Source organism: Delphinus delphis, chromosome 1 (assembly GCF_949987515.2).
Source record: "Delphinus delphis chromosome 1, mDelDel1.2, whole genome shotgun sequence".
NCBI classification, from domain to species: Eukaryota; Metazoa; Chordata; class Mammalia; order Artiodactyla; family Delphinidae; genus Delphinus; species Delphinus delphis.
Window position 1 is genome coordinate 44,062,946 of NC_082683.1, and position 17,349 is coordinate 44,080,294.

General features: G+C 52.7%; 1 protein-coding gene across 3 annotated transcripts in view; it reads right to left on the bottom strand.

Moving 5' to 3' along the window:
• SLC1A7 (solute carrier family 1 member 7) overlaps positions 1–17,349 on the bottom strand; it is a 46,554-nt gene that overhangs the window by 17,440 nt on the left and 11,765 nt on the right. For 2 of the 3 annotated variants that reach the window (XM_060005198.1, XM_060005217.1), the window contains exon 3: positions 3,001–3,216. The exons of the other annotated variant lie outside the window; for it this stretch is intronic. In XM_060005198.1, the coding sequence (XP_059861181.1) occupies positions 3,001–3,216 (216 nt within the window). The remainder of the gene's footprint in view (positions 1–3,000; positions 3,217–17,349) is intronic. 3 annotated transcript variants of the gene reach the window in all.

Consider the following 17,349-nt stretch of genomic DNA (forward strand, 5'->3'; position numbering starts at 1 on the left):
GAGGCCAGCAGGCTGGAGTGACGGGAGGGAGAGTTGGAGCAAAGGTCAGAGGCCAACCTGTGCATGGAGGGGGGATCATGACGGGCCTGTAGGCCATAGTGAGCATTGTGGATTTTGTAGACCTGTGACAGGTTGCGGGCAGGTTTTTAAAGGATCCCTCTGGCTGTTGTGCTGAGAACAGGCTGTAGGGAAACAGAGAGAAAGCAGGTGACCATACAGGACCCTCGAGTGAGAGGCGATGGTGGTCTGTGCGATGGTGGGAGTGGCAGAGGGAGACAGAAGGGGCAAGGTTTAAGATATTATTTTGAAGGTAGAGCTGACAGAATTTGCTGACAAACTGGATGCAGGATATGAGAGAATAAGAGAGGCATCCGACCAAGATGGGCAGGACTGAGGAAAGGACAGATCTATGGGGAAAATCCAGAGTTTAGCTTTGGATGTGCTAATTTCGAGATGCCTTTAGACAAGTGTATGTAAGAATCTGGAGTGCCGGTGAGAGGTTTCCACTGGAAACAAAACTCAGCAGCGTCAGTGTACAGAAGGTGTACATGGTACTAGATGAGATCACCAGGCAAGCAAGTGTAGATACAACAGACCTTGCCTGGGTCTCTCTGGCTCTTGACCCTGTGGGTGAGAACCACACAACAGGAACAAAACTGCAGGTATTTTTGTGATCTTTGGTTCATCACATCTCAAAGGATAAAAAGAACCTGGAGAATGGAGAAAATGGAGGGAGCGGTAGCTTGATTGCACTGAAGGCCCTCACTCGTGGATGCCTTTGCCTTGTCACATTGCCAACCCTTCCCACCCTGAGTCTGGGCGTGGCCACATGGCTTGCTTTGGCCAATAGGATGTTAGCAGACTTGACAAAAGCAGAGACTTGGGAAAATACTTGTATGTTTCTCTTTGCCTCTCTTGTTCTGCTACCTTCCTCGTAAGAACATGCTGGCTCTCTCTTGGAACCCTCTCACCACCATGAAATAAATACAGGCTGGTCTATGGGAAGATGAGGGACCACGTGGAGCCCAGCTGGATTATCTTAGCCAAGATCACCCTGGAGTAGCTGTTCCCAGCAGCCAGCTGCCTGCAGACACATGAGCAAGCTCAGCTAAGCCCAGTCCGAGTCAGCAGAAACCTCCAGCTGACCTGTAGACTTATGGTTGTTGTCTTGAGGTACTAGGTCTTCAGATGGTTTGTCACACGGCAATAGCTAACTGATGCAGAGGGTGAGGGTTTTTCAAGAGAAAGGGAAAGGGAGAGAGAGAGGTTGTATGCTGAGGATGAGAGGAGTGCTTCTCCCTAACTTTAAGCCAAGAGACCTTGGCGGCGTCCCCTAAGATCTGAGGTATGTAGGGGCTGGTGCCTGACTCACGTCCAAAGGCCTTGGGAAAGGGCTGCGTTTCCAGCAAGGATGTGTGTGTTTTTCACGGGCCAGTGCGGACCTTGCAGAAGGGACACTGCCTAAGAGGATCACCAGGGCGGGGGGCGGGGAGGTGTCCCCAGCAGAGGAGCTGACCAGAGGTCAGGCCTGAGGAGGGTACTGTGAGCAGCCAGATGGCGCAGGGAGCGCCCAAGTCAAGGGAATAACAGGTGAGAGACACCAGTGATAGGAGGGGCCCCAAAGAGCCCGCAAAAGCTCCGCTGAAGGAAACAACCGGGGAGCAGCTACCCCGGCTCACCCCACTACATAAAGGAGGACCTTCCTAGCTCACTCCCTCTCCCTCTTCACTGCGCCACCCCCGGGGCTAGCAACAGGGGAGTAGGTGCAGCAAGAAAGAGAGCAAAACCTGCTAGGACCTTCTTCCACTCCAGCTTTCCATGTCTGAATCAGATGCAAAAGGCTAGGACAGGATTCGCTTTAAACTGGATGAGTCTGGAGTTTTACTGTTAGACTGGACTGGGTTTCTTATATCTGAAATTGGTGAGAAAATGGGAGGGACCAGAGGAGCCCCCAGAGCACGTTTACTGGGGCACCCTATTGAGCCCAATAAACTGTTCCCAATGTGGTGCTTCCCCGAGCTCTGTCCCAGCCCTGCTGTCCTCACCCACACTGTCCTGGGAGACCCCTCTGCCATCAGGGCCTCCCTAACACCTCTACCTGCTGCTCTCCTAACCTCCATCTCCCGCTCAGACTTCCCCACAGGATTCAGATCCACCAGCCAACCATCAGCTGACGCCTCCCTCAGGAGGTCCGCACCTGCTCCAGCACTGTCCTCTGGCCCTGTGACCACGCTGCTGTCCACTCAGGTGCTCAGGCCAGAGACCTTCATGCCCTTTCAATCAGACTCCCACCGCCTCCACCCTTCCCCCCTTCTCACCGTCTCTTGCAGACTGATTTTACCTCCTGAGCAGCCTTCAGTCTTCCCTCTTCCCCCAGGCCCATGGCTGCCAGCCTGGCCCAGTCCCTGCCTCTGTCTTCCCCGCCTGCCATGCGCCCCACCTCCAGTCCACCAGCACTCTGGCAGACAGAGGGAGCCTTCTGAGTTGGAACATGCTACTCCTAGGTTTAAAACCCATTTCCGGGGGCGTTTAGGATAAAATGCAACTTGGGGCCTGATTGCCAATGCTGTTCATGGTCTGGCCCCAACCGACTTCTCCAGCAATGACTGTCCACTCCCCGCTCACATCTCAAGCTCCAGTCACACTGAATGGGCCATAACTTCTCCCCATAATACTACCTCCCAGCTCAGGACCTTTGCACAGCTGTTGCCTTCTTCGGGAATGCCCTTCCTGTGTCCCCTGTGCCCTCCCACTCATCCCATCTTGATGGGGGTGGACAGTTCAGTGTGAGCCCAGCAGGAGGCACGGGGGCTGAGGGGGCAGAGAGTGGCCTCTGCGGCTGTCCCCCTTGTTACCATTAGTGATCAAGGGCAGACCCCGAGCACCTCATCCCCACACCCTCTTCTGCCCCATGGGTGACATGCGGGGCTGGGACTGTGAGGTCAGCAGTCCCAGCCCCGGCATGGCGTTCCCAAGCAGGGTGCCGGCGGCAGGAGTTACCGAATGAGGTCCAGCAGGGGGTCTGCTGAGCTCATGATGGGCTTCCCACTATGCTCCGTCGTCTCCTTCTGGGCCACGCTGCCCGGGTGGATGATGGACACCATGACGATGCCCACGATGACTGCCATGAAGGTGGTCCACAGGTAGTACGCTACAGTGAGGATGCCCAGGCGGCTGGAGGTCTTGGCATCCAGGGAGGCGAGGCCGGACATCAAGCTGGGAGAGCGATAGGGGTCAGCGTCTGTGGGTGGGCAGGCCAGGCACTCAGGTGTACCCACTCTCGCTCCCTCCTGGCTCTGCCTAGCACCCTCACAGCATTCCAGAGAATGTGCAGGCATGGGGATCCCCCCACTAATCCAGTCCCCGAGGCTCCATCCAGCCTCTCTATGCTCTGCTCTGCTCTGCTCTCTCCCCCTTGCCCAGTGTCATCAGCTGAGCCCGTTCACACCTCTAGACCTTTCCATGTTTGGTGTCCTCTTAGTACCTCCTTTCACTTGCCCAAATCCTACCCGCAGGTAAGACCAAGCTCAGCGCCTCCTCTTGGGTGAAATCTTTTAGGAGCCCATTCTGGGGGTCCCACAGCTCCCGGCCTCCTCTGTCATGACCCTGGTTGTCACTGTCACTGTCTGTCTCTCTCATCAGACTGAGGACATGTGAGAAGAGGAGCAGATCTGACTTCTCTGTGGGCCCCTCGTGCCCAGCATGAGCTCTCTGTCCTGCCACCAAGCAGGTGGTTACTGTAGGCTTTTGAATGAACTAATGAGTGAGAGTAAATGAGTGAGTTAGAGTCCTGGGCTGGGACTTGGTGACCTGGGTCCTAGTCCCAGTTCTGCCCATTGGCTATGTGACCCAGGCAAGCAAGTCACTCCTCCATCTTTAGGCCTCAGGATCTGCATCTAAAAAATGGGGCCATGGTTAGATTTTTCCTTGAGAGGTGCCACCCTGTGGCCGTCTTGGGTTAGTGCCCCGGCCCAGACTCTCCTCTCGCGAGACTGTATGGAGAGGCTTGTGGGTCTCTCTCCTCTTGGCTCCTCCCCACTCCCCGCCTGCCCTGACCCTGGCTCTCTGCCCACCAGAGCAAGTCAGCCCTGGAGCTATTTTTCTCATGACTGTTTGGCTGGGGATGGGGGATGGGGGCAGGTGGGGAGCGAGAGATTAGCTAAGGAGATGCTTGCCCTTTGCTGCCAAAAGGATTTTTCCCCAAAGCCTTTTCATTCTTTCAGATAAAGGAAGTATTTGTCTGGTTTTAATCATGTAAACAAGAGCAGATAATCTCTCCGCATCCACCTCCTCTTATCATTAAGCTACATCTAGCATCAGGGCTGAGCGCAGAAAGCCTTTCCTGCACCCCACGGTAACTGCTGCCTGTGAGCACCCTGCTCTTCCCTGCTTGCTGTAGCAAAGCCTCACTCCCCTTTTAAAATGCAGTTAAAGGGTCCCCTCCTCCAGGAAGCCTTCCCTGACCATCAGGCAGGGGTAAGGCCCCTTCTCTGGGCTCCCATGGCCCCTGTGCTGCCCTCTGTCCCAGCCCCACCTCATTGAACTGTTGACTATTTACTGGAAGCACCACCAGGGCTGGGCCTGGGTCTGATTCAATGCTGGGTCCACAGAGCCAGAACCAAACTACACTGCTGGAGTGTAGTTTGCTGAATGAAGGAGTGAATGAATGAATGAATGAGTCAATGTTTACAACCTCCATTCATGCCTGTCTGCCAGGACACCATATGTTAGTGATGGGCTTAGGGTGGGTCTTAGATATAAATCCTGAAGGGCTCATAATGAGATTGTGTGGCCAGGAGAAATGGGGACCACCCTGCAACATCATCCATGAGAGAGATCATCCCCAGACAAGGGCCAGCACCTCGGCCCAGGGCCAAACAGGCCTCTGACCATAACAGAATTTCCTCACAGCCATGGGAAGCCATGGCCCTGAGAAGAGGCCCTGCTCGAGGTCACACAGGACACTAGTGGCCAGCTGGACCGCAACTCATTCCCCAGCTCCAGGCCTTTCCTCCTTCATCCATGTAGTTATTCAATCCTTTAGCACGTGCCCACTCTGTGCCATGCCCTGTGCCCACAGAAAGAAATCAGAAATCAGTCCCTGACCTCAAGTAACTCCTGGTCTGGCTGCTGCGGGGGGTGGGAAGAAGATAGACATGGACACTCAGGACAGAATTGGACTCAGGTAACCAGGGGTCAAGGTGTTGGCATCAATACCACAAGGGAGGGGACAAGGACGTGCTATCTTTATTCAGAGGAGCGAGGGATCACTTGTAGCTAGGAGGATCAGGAAAGGCTACGTGGAGGAAGGGGCACTGGAAGATGAGGCAGATTTGGAGACGGAACAGACGTGCCAGGCAGTGGGACACCAGAAGATAACAGGGAGGCTGGAAAGTGTGGGGACACTGTGGTGTTTAATGTGGTCAGAGCTCAGGTCATATGTGAGGCAGAGTGAGATATGGGGCAGAAAAGATGGACTGAGCTCAGGAGTAGGAGTGGCCTTGAGCGCCAGGCCAAGGGGCACACAGGGGAGAATGGGGTAACACACAACACATCTAGCAGAATTTGCTGGATGTCTGAGAAGGGAGAACTAAGAAGTCCTTAGATCTGAGAATATCGAAGTAAACCAAGTATATAGGGAAGGTCACTAAAGTGGTATTTGTAAAGCAAAAAGCTGGGACCAACTTCAATCATCAAGGCAGATTAGATTAAAAGTTACAGCATATCCATGCAGTGGGCTTCTAAGCAGCCATCAGAAGTGATGGTGTCATTGGAAAGATGTTCCTATTTTATGTCAAGTGGAGGAAGCAGAGTACAAGATAGTTTGCAGGGTGCCCTGGAGCTCCTGTGACACAGACCCCTCTCGAGGTTTGTGGTCCAGATAAACATAGACATGCCTGAGGGATTGTGCAGGAGAGGGGTGCAGATGAAAATCAGATCTCAGAAAGGGGCAAAGGGCTCCTCAGAAGGCCACTCTGAGGAAGAAGAGGTCTAACGTGGGGGTGGTGCAGCTCAGGGATAGAGCAGATGTGGTAAGGAAGGGAGTGCAGGTTCTAGATATAGCAGGAGTGGACCCCGGACACAGGGGCTCTGGAAGGGAGAGGGCTGATGAATAAAATGGAAAGCATTCCATCACCTGGGACACGAGCAGTTCCGCTGTGGAACGTCGCTCCCGCTCGCAGAATGGAAAGGGCTTTTCTACTGGCTGAAGAGAAAGGAGAGCAGCCGAGGTGGGAGCGGTTGGGGAGGAGCTGCTTGACAGTATGACAGAGCAGACCCTCCCTCCCCAGGCTGGTGCCGGCAGTGCCAGGGTGACCGCAGGTGATGGCGGAGGCCGAGCAGACGGGAGCTAAGTGTGGGGAGGGCCTCGATTCCGCGTGAGATGGCGGCCACTCCCGGAACTCACAGTCACCGGAAAGGATGTTCAAGTGACTTCCTTGACAGCCTGCCATTTGGCTGGAGGGGCTCCTCGGGGTCTAGACTTTTGGGCCAAGCTGTTAAAGTGACTTTCTGAGAACCTACAAGCTGTTAAAGTGACTTTCTGAGAACCTACAAGCCGGAGTGGTGTGCTCTGCAGGGAGTGTTAGGTCACATGGACATGCACAGGGGAAAAACTAAAGTTTAACAGTAGCTGTCTTTGGGTGGTAGGATGATGGGCAAGTTTTGTTCTGTTTTTAATGTTTTTCCACATTCTCTATTATTTCGAGAATAAGCATGTCTTGCTTGTATGATGAAAAACACAACCCCTCAAGGGCCAGCAGCCACAGAAACTGTAATTCATCTGGAGCTTAACTGTCCCCAAACACCTGAACATCCACCTCATTTGATCCTTAACTTCTGTCAGTGCTGCCCAACAGGATGATAATGTGAGCCACTGTAATGTTAAATTTTCTAGTAGTCACAGTAAAAAAAAAAGAAAAAAAGTCAAAAGAAACAGGTGAAGTACATTTTTGGTAAAATTAACTTTAATAACACTTTATTTAACCCAGTTTACCCAAATTATTATCATTTCACTGTGTAATCAACATAAAAATGCTTAGAAAAACGGCTTCTGGTTTAAATTTTTAATTTAATTAAAAACAAAAAGTTCAGTTGCTCCATTGCACTAGCCACATTTCAAGGGTGCAGGAGTCACTTATGACTAGCGACTGCCTTCTTGGGTTGTGCAGTTTGAGTTACAGATAAGGAAAATAAAGCTCAGGGGGCGGAGCTAACCCGCCAAGCTGCCTAGTTGTGAAGTTAAGACTGGAACAGGGATTCAGCCCTGTGGGGTTTCCCTTCTCCCACAGTGACTCTCCATGGTACGACCTGGTTTAACTCCTGTGCAAGAAAAGGCCTTCCGGTTTTGGCTAACCATGATTTTAATGTGATTCAGCCCATGTAATGCCTATTTAGTTCAACGCTCGGAGTTCATGACCTGCCCCATGGCTACAGCCCTCAGATTTGTGGTGGTGAGCTCCCCATCTTTGGAGGTATCCAAATGGAGGCTGGGTGGCCACCTGTTGGAAGGCTAGATCAAGGCTTCCAGGCTGAGTGGGAGATTCCATGAGGATGACTTCAAATGCTCCTTCAGGCTCTGTGATTTACGGTGAGGGGAGAATAGGTAACCTTGCCTCTGCGACTCCCACGATGGCCGGGTGCTCCTGGGAGTCCCCCACATCCTCGAGGGCCCTGGCAAAGCACCTCAGGAAGCCCAGAGGTCTGGGACTCCCTCCGAAGCCATCTGGCCACCCACCCCCACCCCGCCCCCAGGGCCCGGGATTATGGTTCAAGAGCTTGATGTGACTGGGGAGCCGGCTGGTTCCTGGGCCCAGCCTGTTTCCATCTGGTAACCCCTCCACTTGCAGGGGGCGGGGAATGGAGGGAGAAAAAGGCCACTATTGACCCTCACCTGTTCTCACGCCAACCCCTGAGGTGGGTATGGTGACCCCATATGACACCAGGAGGCACCCACCGCTGCCTGCACACTTCACTGCAGAGGGCGGACAGGCTGCTGAGACTGCTGGGGGCCCCTCGCTGTTTGAAGTCTTGGTGGCTCCCCTTCGCCCTCAGGAGCTGTCCACGCTCCTCCAAGGCCTCTTGGGTCACTCTCCTCCTCCTCACTGGCACCTCTCCAGCCGCCCCGTTCTCCCTGCTGCTCTTTGCACCATCTATGTGCTGGTTGTTCCTTTAGCCTGGTACTCTCCACCCACACCCCCCAAGCCCTCACATACCTGCCCAGCCCAACCAATTTCCACTTGCCCTTTCCAAGGTCAGCTCAGACATCCTTCCTCTGGCAAGTCTTCCCTGATACAGCGATCTCACCTACCTCCCCAGGGCACCCTGTGCTTCCCAGTTTCTTACACGGCACTCTGCCGGCATGCTCAGCCCTGAACCCCCACGGCCTGGCCCAGCTCTGGCGCAGGGCAGGCTGGCGGGAACACGTGCTGCGCGAAGCAGTGAACGCTGAAGGAACCCAGTCCCCTTGCCCCTGTCCTCCCTGGTTTACTTTCCCATCCTCTCCTGCTGCTGCTACCCATCTCTCTAGTCTCCACTCAGGTACTTCCTCCCTCTGAGGGCCTCCTGAGCCCGCTGACTAGGCCAGGCAGCTCCCGGATGCTTCTGCACGCAGCCCTCACTAGCTGGGAGCCTCGGGCAAGTTCCTCAGCCTCTGTGCGCCTCAGTTTCCACTGGAGGATAGAATGGGGATAACGATGGTTTATTGTGAGCATTGATCTAGGTTTAGAATAGCGCCTGGTACATAGCAAGTATTCAATATATTCCAGTAATTAGCACTCTTCTGTGATGGCATCGTCTGTTCTGTGACCACCTGCCCCAGCAGACTGTGAGCTCCTCCAGGGAAAGGCTGAATCTGGCTCAGTTCTAGGCCCTCAGAGCCCGGGGCCTGGCCTGGCCTGGGTGCAGGTTTGCTGGTGTGTATGCGTGATGTTAAGCCAGGGTGGAACTCTAGACTAGTTGTGAAAAGGGGTGACTTCCGAGCTCTGATGACCATGAGTGACCACTGTGGGTTCCCGGAGGAAAAGTCACCTGGACCAGCCTTGGGCCCCTTGCCAGGTTTAGAGAAAGGCCCCTGGCGCTGTGTGTCCGTGTGACATCAAGCAGTTGACACCGGGTCCTCTGAGAACTTCGGGGAATGATTACCACAGGCAGTCCCCTCTTCTGAGTGCTGAGAACCTGAGAGGGTCTCTGGAGGTGTACTTCGGGGCTCTCCCTTCAGCCCTCTCCTTCCTGGTTGTTTTATCAATGCCTTGGCCAAGGGCACTGACAGCATGTGTATCAGATTGTAGAGGTTGGGAAGCTGGGAGGAATAGCTAATGTGTTGGATGAGGGAGTTGGAACCGAGCAGACCTCAGGCCAGTTCTGACTGACACGATGAAGAAGAACACGGACACATGCAGAGCCATGCTTGGCTTCAACAGCTCGGAGAGCGCAAGCTCTGGGGTGGAGGGGGGGCCTGAGCCGCAGTGGCAGCACGTGGGAGGGGGACTTTGGGGGTTTGTTTGCTGCCAGCTTGGTGAGTCACTGGGGAATAAGGGTGCCAAAGGGGTGGGGGGCCCTCAGCCTGTGGGGCTAGAAGCCCGGAGGGCTTGCTGAGGAGGCCACGGACCTGCCCTGACGTTAAGACCCTCCTGGGAAAGGGACAGGGGAGGGAGGTGTGTGTCCCATAGAGGGCAGCTGGGGTAGGTGGCAGGGGACAGTGAGCACAGCAGAGCAGACCCCGGGAACACTGGGATGGATGTGGAAAGCCACAGGGAAGCAGATCTCAGCTCAGCACCAGGAATAACTTTCTAGCAAACAGAGCTGTCCCGTCCTGGAAGGGACCACCTTGAGAAGCAGTGAACTCCCAGTCACTGGAGGTGTGCAAGCAACTTGCTAAAGTCACACAGTGAGTAGGTAGCTTTGAACCTTGGTCTACTAGCGTGACAACATCCATAGTCACGACATCCTGCACTAGGAAGTTAAAGGCAGGAAGGAGCCATATCCTTGGGCTGTGGCTTCGTGTGACCCAGTCAGGGAGGCTCTCCCAAGCTGGTCCCTGGGTGCAGCTGCAGGCAGTCCACCCGACAGGCAAGTGGATGGAGGCATCTGGGGGTCCATGGGAGTCTCATCAGCCCTTCCAAATATTAAGGTCTTTTTCCTTCCCCTGAGCAAATGACAGGCCCAGCAGTTGACAGCAAGTGCTACGTTAGCACCGAATTATGCTTCCCGGCTGTCCCTGCCACAGCCCCACCCTCAAGCCAACTCCTTCTAAGACCTGAGGCAGGAGGCCAGACTCCCACTTGGCTAAGGTCTGGGTCATCTGGTCCCAGCACTCCCTCCCAAGGGCAGAAATTCCTCTACCACTTCTGATTGCACGCCTCAGAGGACAGAGAACTCACTACCTCCACTGTGGGCTAGTTATGCTTATTAGTATGAAATCTGCCTCCAGGAAAGAGAATTTCCACACTGGGCCCAGCCCTGCCCTCTGGAGCCACACAGACCAAACCTCTTTGGTTCCACTTTAGATTCCACGGGATGGAGGCAGGTAGGAAGGTGGGGAGGGAGTGCAGGGCTCAGGGGGTGGGAGAGGGAGGAGGTGGCACAGAGACAGGCATGGGCCTGGGGTGGCGCTGCCACCCTGGCATCCCCAACTGCCTTCTGCAGGTCTCTCCTTCCCAGGCCCCTGGGCATGGGGAGGGGATCGATTGGGAACTCAAAAATAACAAGCTTGGGGCTTCCCTGGTGGCGCAGTGGTTGAGAATCTGACTGCCAATGCAGGGGACACGGGTTCGAGCCCTGGTCCGGGAAGATCCCACATGCCACGGAGCAACTGGGCCCGTGAGCCACAACTACTGAGCCTGCACGTCTGGAGCCTGTGCTCCGCAACAAGAGAGGCCGCGACAGTGAAAGGCTCACGCACCACGATGAAGAGTGGCCCCCCCGCTCGCCGCAACTAGAGAAAGCCCTCGCACAGAAACGAAGACCCAACACAGCAAAAATAAATAAATTAATTAACAAACTCCTACCCCCAGCATCTAAAAAATAATAATAATAAAATAACAAGCTTGAGCTCAGTCAAAAGCAAACGCTGGAGCAGCCGCGGCTGCAGCCCTCCGAGAGCTCACTTCTGACCATCGACCAGTCTCAACCCCTTTCCACTGGAAAGGCTGCGTTCCTGAGTGTAGTAAGGGTCGATCCAGTTCCCAATCCACGTGAGCGGAACCCCTGCCCCTTTCTTTCCCACAAGGCAAAGAATGGCAGGTGGGAGGGAAACAGTGTTCCCACGGGTGACCGTTACTCTGCTCTACGGTTGCAGACAGTTGCTAGGAATGACTTCCCTGGGCTGCCCATCACTGGTTTTTACGACCAGTGCCACTACGCCATGGTTAGGAGCCCTGCTCCAGCGGGAGGGAAAGACCCCACCCAGAGGGAACACAGGTCCCCTGCCTCCCTTCCCTCCTGCATCAGGGCTGCTGGTGTCTACTCCCCAAAGGCCCTGGCTGGGCCTGTCTGCCCCAGGCACTCAAACGAGACCCTCTCCATGCAGTGTCTCCACAGAGAAGAGTAGCAGCTTTTTCAAAACCTCACCCACCTCCCCAGGCTCAGAGAGGCCCCCAGCACGCCCCACGTTGAACAATTGCTCTGTGTGCTATGCGGTCCCAGAAACGAAGGAGGTGGGTTTGTGGTCCTCAGGTGGGTGCAGAGACCTGCAGTCTGGACAACACGAAACCCTGGGTCATGGCTGGGATCGAGAGAGGCTGGAAGCAGGGTCTAGCCCGGCCTGGGCATCAGGGGTGGGGGCTGCTGACTGGATCCTTGAAGGATGAACAGGAATTCTCTAACTGGAAGGGGGAAAGAGCACGGGAGTCTGTGCTGGGTGATAAAATCTGGGAGTTTTTCAGAGTCGCCAGGCTGACGGTCTGATCCCACCCGCAGCCCACAGCTGGGCCATGTTTCCCCTCCTGATGAGTAAGGCGATCAGGTGACTGGGCAAGAGGGCCAAAGAGCGATCCCAGGGCTCCCATCAGAGAGGTCAGCAGAGCTCTGCTAAGAACAGTTGCCCCACGGCTTGCAGAAGCCGTGGCTGCCCATTCCTCCTGCCCTCTCCCACTCACTGTCTATCCTGGGACGCCCCCGGCACACTGGCTCCCAAACCAGACTCCGACGGCTGCTTGGCCCAGGACCATCTCCAGTAAGCTAGAACGTGGGTGTTTGGGAGTTTTCTGCCAAACTAGAGTTCCTCAGGAAGGGGGAGAAGGGAGTGTTGGGTTTCTTTGGCCAAACGTGACTTCCTGATTCTAAGAAAAATCAGTTTAAAATTCTTACAATACAAAGAAAAGCAATACATACACATGCACACACACACACACAACATACCCATATGTAAGGACCCACACCACACATTCACATACTAACCCACACATGCCCTTGGATCTCTCTGCTGCGATGTAGAGCTTACAAAACATTCTGCCATGTTCAGCATCAGTGAATCACAAACACATGGATTCAGTTTTGCTTGAATGATGCCTGGTTTAAGAAATTGAAGAATGAGGGGAGAGGAGGGTTTGGCAGAAAGCAAGTGGAGACTTGGAGGCCCCAGCTGGATTCAGATGCTGGTTCGACCCACCCCTGGTTCCTTGCATTGCTCTTGCCTGGAGATGTGTGAAAACAAGGTTCAGTTGACTTCCCAACGTGAGAAGCAAACTCCAGCCTCAGTGGGGAAAAAACGCCCCTTGGCCCCAACACACACAGCACCTGCTGGGAATTTCTTTGTAAATCTGCAGATGGCGTTGTGTCCATTCTATGGCCGAGGTGAAGAGTGTGATAAATAACAGAGGCTGAGGTACATCTAGAATCCTGGGGCATAGTGGTGCCCCAGCAGGGTATCCAGCAGCATTCTGAGTGTCTAGTAAAAGGAAAAGGGCTTTGCAAACTCTGCTCCAGCCTCTGAGTGGAACAGTCATATGTGATTACAGAGATGAGGGTGTGGCATGGGCATTTTTATATCATGTTGAATGAAAAAAAGAAAAAAGCAGATAGACATACTTTTGCAGAAGTAACAGTAAGGTTTCCTCCAATAACTTAAAAGAACAGAAAGTTGCCAGTATTCTTTGGGTTAAACCATAAATTAAAAGCAAAAGGGATCAGAGTAGCAACAAGTGGCGTTACAGGGAGAAAATGGGAAAGGAAGGCTCCAAAGTCTTGACTTTCTAATGAAAGAAGGTGTAATTAGCATGGAATCAGTCATCAGTGGAGCAGAGAGAAGAGAGTGGAGAGTGGCAAAGTACTCAGCACCGTTCAAGTACCACTCATGGGAGAGGGGGCCCTAGTTCAAGGACACGACAATGCCGTGGCAGGTCCTAATCATCAGACTACTAGTTCCTATGCCAACGGAACATGAGGCAGAGTTTTCTAAATTTTGTCTGAGGCTTTTGTGTTCAAAGGTAGAGACAGCAAGTCTCCTTACAGTTGATTTTGTTTTTAGAAGAATTTTTCAAATGGCGAATGCAAGGCAAGAAGGCGCACGTTGTCCAAGGGAAGGGAGAGATTTGCGGTTTGATGGAAGTACCCCTCCTTGAGACCTTAAGATCTGTAGCGTGATGGAAAGGGGCACCAATTTGCATGAGAGGCTCAGGAGCCTTCCCAGAAAAAAGAGACTAAGACCCCCAACCCCTGCTTCTTGCAATTTGAAGTTAGAATCAGGGTATACTAGAGTGCCCATGATCAAGGTCTGTCAGCACTAAAGGACTCCAGGGCTAACCCATCAGGATGGAAAATGGACTCAGGGATCAACCCCAGGGAGCTAAGCTCATGGCATGACTGAGGTTGCTTTGAGAAGCAACAGTTGAGCTCTTTGGTATGATCTAGGGGCCAGAGCAGAGCATCCCTGTGGCTTGAGCAGGGACGTGTCACTGCAAGGGGCCATGTTCAGGCTTGAACCAAACCATGCAAGACCTGTGTTCAACAGTGACACCATATGGAAGGAACCAGAGCAACAGGGCTAGTGGCGAGATCAGATGTTCCAGTTCTCTCTTTACCTACTTATAAGCTGACCTTGGCCAATGGATGCAGGCCTCAAGAGGAAGACACTGGGCTTCCTCTTGAAGAGGAAGAAGGAGGAGGAGAAGAAGAACCATATTCGGCACATTCAGTTCTCAAGTCAGTATATAAAGCAAAAACCACTCATAATTAAATTTGCCCTTGAAGATCCCTTAAGTTGTTCGTTAAGTTCAGGAGGTATATAATTTCATTCAAGACAGGTTTCATTCAAGACAGTTTTGGAATGGGTTGCTCTTTCTTAAGGTGAACACCAGCTGAAGCAGTCAGCATACACTTAGCAGCCATGATGTAAAAAGGAAACCAAACCACCCTCTCTTCATGGCCTAGAATCACAATAACGATGTGGGGAGATGCTCACTCTGAAAGGCACTTGGGAACTGAGACTGGCTTAGAGTGAGGTAGACCCAGCCCTCCCATGGTACACTCACCCTGGACATAGCTCTTCAAATGGGGGAAGCCACTTGTCTCCTTTAAATGATTTCCTCTCTTTTTCATAGCATATGTAATTGAATTCACTAAATTTAAATGCACATACGATGGAACTCCACCACCTTGGGCCCCAGAAACTAACTGAAAATGGCAAACCTGGACTCCTACTGGTTGTACCATTAAATAATTAAATTGTCCTGCCAGCAAACAGATTTAACCAGCAGGGTCCCCAAGTGATGAGCCTATAGGGGGAAATGCTCTGGCCAGAGGCTGTGTGCATCCGTCCTCCTCGGCAACTGTATTTATCTCTGTGGATGAATCAATTGGCATTTCGTTTATTTGGTTGCCTCTTGTCAGCATCAGAGGACAGCCCTGACCAGCTCAGGGACTCAGATGAGGTTGAGCTTCTGAACCAGTCAGCCAAGGACCACACGCTGGGCCTAGTGAATTCACTTAAGAATGACAAGAACAAACATTTACAGGAAGAACAGTGGCAGCATTAAGGCTGTGGAATGACGGGATTTTTGTTGTTGTTATCCACAATGTTTGTAATTTGCTTACATAACTTTTTAAAGTACCAACCTTTTTAAAAAGACAACTCCTAATCATCCTCCAGGGGTCATTTCAAATGAAGGTCATAAAACTTCCCTGAATTCTGCCTCAACTTTCCTTCCACTGCTCTTTTTTTTTTTTTTTTGCGGTACGTGGGCCTCTCACCGTTGTGGCCTCTCCCGTTGTGGAGCACAGGCTCCGGACGTGCAGGCTCAGCGGCCATGGCCCACGGGCCCAGCCGCTCCACGGCATGTGGGATCTTCCCGGACCAGGGCATGAACCCATGTCCCCTGCATCAGCAGGTGGACTCCCAACCACTGCGCCACCAGGGAAGCCCTCCACTGCCCTTTATTTATTTAATAAGCAGCTCTTAGTCACTTACTATGTACCAGACCCTTGATGTTCCTGAGAAAGCAGTGAATTCAAATTCTTCAGGATTCTTTTTATGGTAAGGGGGTTCAGAAGAAATTCCTTGATGAGCCACTTGGACCAGAAGCTGAGCAACGCGTCCTCCTAACCCCACTCCAGGAACAGGGCATGAGTGGAGGTGACTTATAAAGACAAGGAAGGCACTATTTTTGGCTGGTCTTGGAAGAAGGGTAGAGAGAAGGAAGGTGCGGAGAGAGAAAAGAGGTGGACACACCCTAAGGTGACCCCCAGTGATCCATGCCTTTCTGTAATCCCCCTCCCTGTGTGGGTGAGATCTGTGACTTGCTTCTAATAGAATATGGCAAAGGTGATGGATATTACTCCCATGATTATGTTATATAAGACTTTGCCTTAGAAGACTGGAGAGAGATGATCCTCCTCCTGGCCTTGACAAAGCAAAGAGCCATGTTGGGAACTGCCTTTGGAGATGGTCAGAAGGCAGGGAACTACAGGTAGCCTCTAGGACCCGAGGGTGGACTCCAGTTGATAGCCTTTAAACAAGGAAATAATTTCTGCCAAGAACCTGAATGGGCTTGGAAGTGGATTCTTCCCTGGCTGAGCCTTCAGATGAGAACACAGCCCAGATGACACTTTGATTGCAGCCTTGTGAGACTCTGAGCAGAGGATCCAACTAAGCCATGCCTGGGCTTCTGACCCATGGAAATTGGTAGATAGTAAATGGTGTTAAGTCACTAAGTCTGTGGTAATTTGTTACACAGCAATAGATAGCTAATATACAGACAGAGAAAGAAAGAACCAAGAGACGGCTGAAGGGCTTACACTTCTAGATGCGATCCTCACCTGTGATCTTGCTCCCAACTGTTGGTGAAGTTGCAAAATTTAGGAACTGCTTGAAGCAAGGGAAATATACTTGAATGGGAAACTGGCAAAGGCTGTGCCTCATGACTGCTTGTAGGAATGTGAGGGCAGAGAAAATCAAGAGGCAGTAAGAACTAGGAATTCATGGAAAATGAGGAGGCTTCGACGATCATGGCATGGGGAATGGTTCTGGGCAAGGTGACAATGTGCAGTATGGAGACGTGTGGTCTATGCCCCTGCAAAGGCCGCCGTGAACACAGATGTGCAGGACTCAGATGGAGGAGTGCTACATGCACTGTACCTGTATCAATGTTGAGGGAGCACCCGAGCATACCTGAGTCAAGGGAGACTTTCTAGAGGAGGTGACAAGCTGCAGGTGCTAAAGGAGCACGAGGAAGGAAGAGGTCACCCCAAGGGGCTGCCTGCTGAGAGAAGGAACACAGGTAGAGGTTTTCATGAAACATCTCATCTGGGCCTTGGAGAAGACTGGTGATGTATCAGGAGCTATGCTGGGTGCTTCAAGCGCATTATCTTATTTCATTCTCAGAATAACCCTGCGAGGGACGGAGGTGTTCTTCCCATTTTACAGACAAGGTCACTGAGGCTCAGATGCTAAGAGACTTGGTCAAGTTCACACATCTGGTGAGTGACTCGAGACCCTGTTCTTCCCCTGGAACCTCTGCTGCCTGCTCACTCCCTTCATTGTGCCTTACAAAGCCACGACTGGCCAAGGATAGGTGGCCCTCCGCTGGACTGCGTGTGCCTGTCTGAGGAGGCGGTCAGGCTGGGGGCTGGTTTGGAGTGGATTCTAGAGAAAAGAGGCCCACGAGCTGGAAGATGTCAGATTGTGGGAAGAATGACTGAGTTGGGCTCTAACCCAGGCCACAAGCCCCACCTCCCTCCCCCTGGGGCTCCGTTCTCTGGAACAAAGTGGCTCTGTGGCTGTCTCCCTGCCGATGGTGAGACCCTCCAAGGCAGGCACAGGTCTTCTCTCCCCTCGCATCAACCCCACCATTACCTCCCATACTTCTTTACATCTCATCCTCTCTCTTTGCTTGTCTATTAGATTTCCGTCTCCTG